The sequence below is a fragment of the Teleopsis dalmanni genome, unplaced genomic scaffold (genome assembly GCF_002237135.1).
Source record: "Teleopsis dalmanni isolate 2A unplaced genomic scaffold, ASM223713v2 unscaffolded_contig_2046, whole genome shotgun sequence".
In the NCBI taxonomy this organism is placed as follows: Eukaryota; Metazoa; Arthropoda; class Insecta; order Diptera; family Diopsidae; genus Teleopsis; species Teleopsis dalmanni.
This window is the reverse complement of record NW_024033428.1, coordinates 1-7,175: the sequence shown is the minus strand read 5'-3', so window position 1 is coordinate 7,175 and position 7,175 is coordinate 1. Positions and strand designations below refer to the sequence as shown.

The 7,175-nt window shown below is 33.7% G+C and overlaps 1 protein-coding gene across 1 annotated transcript; it reads left to right on the top strand.

The window, feature by feature from the left end:
- Nucleotides 1-6,528: 6,528 nt before the first annotated feature.
- On the top strand, nucleotides 6,529-7,170 carry LOC119664493 (the record flags this gene model as incomplete). Its single annotated transcript, XM_038073967.1, has 1 exon — nucleotides 6,529-7,170. A coding segment is annotated over exon 1 (642 nt), but the record flags the coding sequence as incomplete, so codon positions are not given.
- Between the last annotated feature and the right edge of the window lie 5 nt (nucleotides 7,171-7,175).

The following is a 7,175-nucleotide window of genomic DNA, read 5'->3' as shown; positions in this document are numbered from 1 at the left end:
CTAAGTATTTTGTGTCATTGCATTGTGGTATTACTTTTCCATTAATACGAAGGGCAGGGCAGGTATCTCGTCGTAGAGTGAAGGTTATGTGTACACTTTTCGATTCGTTAACTTTTATTCTCCAGAGATCGAGCCATTTTTGCAGTTTGTTGAGGTGGTCTTGAACTGATTTTGTGGCTGTGAATGGGTCGTCACTATGGCTGAGAATGGCAGTGTCATCCGCAAATGTTGATGTTGTTGTACAGTCACTGGTTGGCATGTCTGCTGTGAAAATCAGGTACAGCAAGGGGCCCAGAACACTACCTTGGGGTACACCGGCCATAATGGGGAAGGCATTGGAGACAAAAGAATTTTGTTTTATAACAAATCTTCTATTTGAGAGGTAGTTTTTGATAACTGAGGATATATTGTATGGTAAATGTTTCTCAAGTTTCCAAAACAATCCTTCGTGCCAAACTTTGTCAAAGGCTTGGGTTATGTCTAGAAAGACGCCTGAACAATACTGCCTCTTCTCAAACGTTTCCTTAATTACTCGTACTATGCGGTGTACTTGTTCTATTGTGTTGTGTTTTTCTCTAAATCCAAATTGGTGGTTAGGTATTATTCTTTTCTTATTTATTATGGCATTAGTTGTTTTAAAAAAGTTTTTCAAATAATTTTGAGAGAATTGGAAGCAGACTTATGGGTTAATATGAGGTGACTTGAGCGGGGTCCTTTCCGGGCTTGGGTATCATCATGATTTTGGATAGCTTCCAGTCGTTTGGAAAATATGCAGTCCTTAAAATAGCGTTATAAATAAAAAGTAGTTGGTCTTTGGCGATTTGTGGGATCTCTTTCAGCATTTTCGCTGTAATTAAGTCGTAGCCTGGGGTTTTTTTGGTATTTAAATTTTTGATTTCGCTTTTTAGTGGTTTTTTACTGAAGCAAATTGTCATATTGTCGTTTCGTGTGGAGTAAGGCAGAGAGTCAAGTTTTGTTAAAGTAGAGTTTGGGGTAAATACATATTTAAGGTGATTTGCAAAAGCAGCACCCTTTTCCTCATCGCTTTTAGCCCAGTTTCCATCTGTAAGTCGGAGGGGTGCTCTGTGTATAACGGGCTTTTTCTTGAGTTTAGTGGCTTTCCAAAGGGAGTAGTTTGTTGTTTGCGTTGGAGACAACTGTGAAATAAAATTTTCGTATTCTATGCGATTTTTTTCTTTGAGTAATCTCTGAAGTGCTTTCGTCAGATTCTTGAGTTGTTTTTTAATACGGGGGGATCGTTGTTGTTGCCATTGGCGTCGTACTTGTCGTTTCTCCTGTATAAGGGTTGCAATTTCGTTCGATGTATGGTAGTTTATAGGTTTGTGGGGTATTGGGAGTGGGGTTGATATTCGAGCGGCTTGTTGAAGTAAAGCTGTGAAGTCAGGGACTGCCTTGTCAATTTCAATATTTGATTTTAGGGAAACGTCGGTGTTAATATGTGAGCTAACATATTTTTTAAATTTTAGCCAATTTGTGTGCTGGTTTGTGAGCTTTTCATCAGATTTTGGATTGACTATTGTTGTGTTTCTAATCAGAATAAAAGTCGGCGTGTGATCAGAGGAGAGTTCTAAGGATGCCTCGGTAGCAATTTGATCTCTTTTTAAATTCTTTGTTACCGCAAAATCAATGACGTCTGGAGTTTTTTTCCGATCTGAAGGCCAGTATGTTGGTGTGCCAGTGGAGGATATGTTAAGGTCGAGTTTTGATATCACGTTCATCAGGGATTTTCCTTTTGGTGATATAAGTCTTGAGCCCCAGAATGTGTGTTTGGCATTGAAGTCGCCGGCCGCTATGAACTTGGGTCCAAGCCTTGTAAAATATTCTTCGAATTGAAGTTCCGTTATTTTATACCTTGGTGGACAATAGATTGAGGTTATATTCAGACCTTTTATGTATTCTTCTAGACATATGCTTGTCGCCTGCATATATTCTGCTTCAAGGGTTTGAGTTGGGAAGTGTTTAATGTGGTTTTTTATGAGGATAGCAGATCCGCCTCTTGCTCGTCCACTGGGGTGTTTCGAATCGTAGAGTATGTAACCAGGTATCTTAAAGTAGCTTTTCTCGTTAAAATGGGTTTCTGAGATCAGCATGACGTCAATTTGATGTGATTGTAAAAACAATACACGTTCGTTTTTATGTTGGCTTAAGCCGTTAGCATTCCAGAAGCAAATTTTGATTGCATTCATGGTTTGGATAGGATTGAAAGTAAGATATTTTGATTTTGAATCATTCCCTGCATCATATTTTGCATGGTGTTCATAAATTGTGTCATGTTTTCCATAAACAGTTGGATCATGTTTTCAATATTTGAAGATGGTTTAGTAAATTTTTAATTTTGGACGTTGCTTGGGCCAGTGAATCCTCTAACAGCGTTTGCATATGATATTTGTGTACACGTATTGTTGGAGTCAGATGGAGCATTTGGCTGAGATCGCATTTGAGTAGGGTGTGGTGGGATTACTGACTGAGAGCGGGGACGCAATGCTGGAAACATTCTTTGTTTTTCGGTAGTGTATACTACACATCCTTTATAATTAGCGGTGTGGTTGCCTCCACAATTTCCGCATTTTTTTGTTGTTGGGTCCTTCTTATTTGATGTGCAATCCTTAGTGCGGCGAAAGTCGCCACATGCAACACAAACACTACGAAGTGTGCAATAGGACTTCGAATGTCCATATTCCTGACAATTAGTACACTGCACCGGGTTTTTACGCTTGTGCGGTTCTTCTACTGATATTTTTCTGTGTAGTAGGAATTGTAGGGAATAAATTGGATGAGCCTCGTTCGATTTGAGTTTCTTTCCTTCAGGTTCAAGCTCTATTTTATAAAGTGGTGCGAAACTTTATCGCGGTTTTAAATGTTGTATATAGATTTTGATTTAAATCCTTTTTCTTCAAGTGCTTCTTTAATTTCTGCTGTATTCAAATCTGGTTCTATTCCTCTTATAACTACTGTTAAACCTTTGGCACTTTTTAATTGATAGGTGTAAAAATTTTTTCCATTTTTTTCGAAGTTGTTTACAACTGCTCTGTAATGTTTTTCTTCGTTGATCGAGATTTTTGTTTCATCGACATTTCCTTTACGAAGAGGCACAACATGGAATGAATCTTTGCCAATAATTTGTGTTAGGGAGTATATAAGAGCGTTTGAATTTTTTTCACGCAGAAATATAGGTGGCGGTTTCTGGGTAGGGGCGGGTCTGGTATTTTTATCGTCTTCGGCTAGAGCGGCAAAACGATTCGCTGTCGAAATATTTTCTATTTTTCGAGTTTTTGTCGAGATTGCATTGTTAGCATTTTCTTGTTTCGGGCTACGTTTTCTTTTTATGATTTGAATATATTTATCCATGCCACGGACTTTGGGTGAATCAGGATTTTTTGCTATGTTACTATTCTTTTGCAATATATTTGGCAATATGTTAACATGTTGCGCTGATGCTGTGTTATTTTTCGAAGATGTTGCTGGACTTTGCGGTTGGTAGCTTGATTGTTTGCAAGAATTTTCACTTACCGAGTATGAGCGTTGCCTTTGGGTTTGGTTGTTTAGCATTGTTGTTTGGTTCGTAGTTGGCTTCTCAGAACTACCATCTGCTGTTGAGTAGCATATGGGTGAGTGGTTTGTGCCTCCGCTATGCGAAGGCGGTGATCTATTAATTGGCATATCGTGGTAGGTATCGTGGAAGTTAGCTGAGCAGCCAACTGTCTCTGAGTAATTTGTTGTGAAAAAGAAGCTTCTACTTTTTAATTATTTAATTATAAACCTTTAGAGTTCTGTTTTAAATGACACGAGAAAAATAGTATGTATTTAAAAAGAAAAAATATAAATATATATTATTAATATAAGTATAATATAAATTTATAATATAATAAAATATAAATTTCAATTTTTCTTAAGAATTTATCAAACAATAAATTTTTTTTTTTGTTTTGAGGCGTCCTTTCGCGTATTTATTTATTTTATTTATTTAGCATAAGTTTGTTATTTAATTACACAATTACACAATTTTTCAAATTTGCGATTTGTAATTTGTTTAGCTATTCTACCCGTTTGCAACACTTTTTTGTAAATTTGTTTTTGAGCTTTTAAGCTTAGTTTGCTGTCTCTATCAGCTGTTTTCAAGTGTGTGTGAATTTGGAAAAAAGTAAACAAATTCGAAAACAAAATCAAAATTTACTTTTTTCGCAAAAATAAATAAATATAATAATATTTTATTTTATCGGGCACTATTATTTTTTTATTAATATTATTTAAGAGTCACTGTCTCAATTATTTGTGATGAGTTTAATATCACTTTTTAAGTTTTTCGCGTAGAAAACACTGAAAGTTACGGAGTGATTTTTTTGCGCGCCAATGCTGATCACAGTATCCATAATAATTAATTCCATTTTATAATGAATTTCTGATGATAATGAATACATGAAAAATAATATGCAATATATAGGTCATTAAAATCAAGTCATTAGTTCATCGGTGTAAAGCCTATTTGACCATTACATCTTTATAAACTTAATTTCGTTTCCAATGCAATTTTTTTCAAACAAGAAAAAAACACTATTTATTTGAATGATGTTATAAAAATTACAACTCATATATACAGATTTATTACGGCTTGTGTTCTTATACAAACAGAGCAAACTTGTGTATATATCCGGAACAATTTTTGTGGAATATAATTTCAAATGAATTACTATAAGATCCCTCTTATCCCTAAAGCATGTATTAGTAATTTAGTGTTATATGATTAATAACATTAATATATTATTTGATTAATAATAGTTCTAGTAATTTCCCATATCTCTAATACTGAATATATCGTTAAACTTCAATAAGGTATATACCACATAATGCTTTCCGAGAAGTGAATCTACTCAAATCATTGGGGTTTAACTTAAGTGACATATATTTAACTTTTAACTGACACACTTGTACCTATTAACAAACCTTAAGTCCACCTCAGAACGCACAGGAAGATATGCTGATCTACGGTCCGTCAACAGTTAAAAGACAAGTAAATGATAATAATTGTAGTATAGTTAAAGCTTAGTGTGGGGCAGGGATAAGCCCCCCAGTCATTAAAACTAAACCACAACAACAACTTGTGCCTAATATGGAACAGTTAAAAGTTACTTACATGTACATTAATAGAGTTTTATATCACTGTTCAAAAAGATAAAAAATTTATGTATAAATTGACAAATAGTTATAACAATATTTACTTAAGTACAATTTCAATAAAGATATAGAATGCGAATAATTTTACAATCTATGGAATTATTATTGCTTGAGCGAATTCTGGTTGTATTTTTTGTGTGCTGATTGAGGTATAATTTTCAAATATTTCCCTAAATTTTCTTTTGTGTTGGCACTTAACTAAAAGTTTCTTTCGGCAGTGAGCTTTTCGTTGAGCTTTTTACCAAAAAGCTTTGCATAACTATAATTTTGTGTCACGAAAGTGTAACGTGTAAACACAATTGACACAGAATATGTAATAGATCGCTTTCAAGCTTGCCTGGTAAAACACACAACTAATAAACTACTAATAGAAGTGTTATTTAAATTTTGAGATCTGATATAAAAAACGCATGTTATAGATCCAAGCAAGTCTGCTACTATATACTTTCAAGTCACTTTCAATAAAGCACGAGTACATTAGAGAAGTTGCAATTTAAGTCAATAACGATTATTATGCCTTCTACTTCCCCTTTTCATCCGCACTCTTTCTATCAGCGTGCTGTATACGAGTACGTAATCACATTATATTCATTTGAGATTGTAATTATGATACCACTTCCATTGTTATGTCATTTCCATCATTGCCATGTCATCGAGAATTTTTGAACAAAAAGGTGAATATATATTTTTTTCAGTGTAAAAGCTTCTTTTGTTTCAAAAATAGTTTCCCAAATTTTAGAAAAAGTTTTCAGTCAGAAAAATTCGATCGCAGCAACTAAACACAATTTTAATCGATGGTACATTAATAAATCGTTATATATATTTTGCAAAATAGTTTTAAAAACTACTGGCAATATATTTTTATTAAGAAGTAATTAATTCAACTTTATTTGTTACAAAATAATTAATATTTGATACGCACAACAGAGACTATGAAAATTGGAAAAAACACCAGAAAACAACGCAATTTAGAGAAAAAAATTTTAATATAATTTTTATTTATGTTCCGCATTAAAGTGAAAAATGTGTGAATAATAAAAATATCATTAATAAAACAAAAATTTAAATCGAATCGAACGTTTCGTAATGTGAAATTTTTGAGCGAATAAATATAAAAAAACTTAGGAGAAAGCTTTCTCCGAGCAAAACAAAGACAAGATATATAAACATCAACAAAACATTTTTTGAGAAAATAATTTCTTTCTTTTTTTTTAATATAAAAAGAAACCGGCAGACTTGTATGTAAACAAATGCAAAAATAAAATACTAAAAAAAATATATTCTTTAAATATTTTATTTAAATTTCATATAATAAAATTGAAAGTCGAAAAGATAATGTCGAAAAAGTGTGACGTGCGTGCACTTAGCGATGGTGCACTAGCCGAGTTGGCCAACTTGATTGTATCTACTTTGGGTTATGCTAAATATGCACCAGATGTGCATCTTGACATTGAAGTTGTCATGGTGGAAATAAACCAATACCTAGAAATATGTGGGGCTACATCAAATATATATCAGGATCTGCTACGCGTGATACTTTGCTCAGACTATTTGGATGCAAATATGCGTTTTACTTGCCTGCAGATGTTACTCAATTGCAGTGTAACTTTTCTCGTGACAGATGTATTCCCCTTTTCCTACTACCAGAAAATATTACAGGTAATAGCAGCACAAGGATCTGGCTTACGTGTACTTAATCTTAAAGGTGTTTGGGTTAAAGAAGAGCATATGCATTACATGTTCGAAATAATTAAAAAATGTCAGTACCTAACAAAATTATTTGTACCATACATAGCAAACGATGACTTGCTTGAAGTGATCGCTAAGCATAGCAAAAACTTACGTATACTGGATATTTCCGGAGAAACAGATGTTACCGAAAACGGTATTTATTCACTCAGTAATGGTGTTTGTTGTCAGAATCTTGCTGTAATAGACGTTGGCATGCCCGGCGAGGAAAATATTTGCTACTCTGATATAGC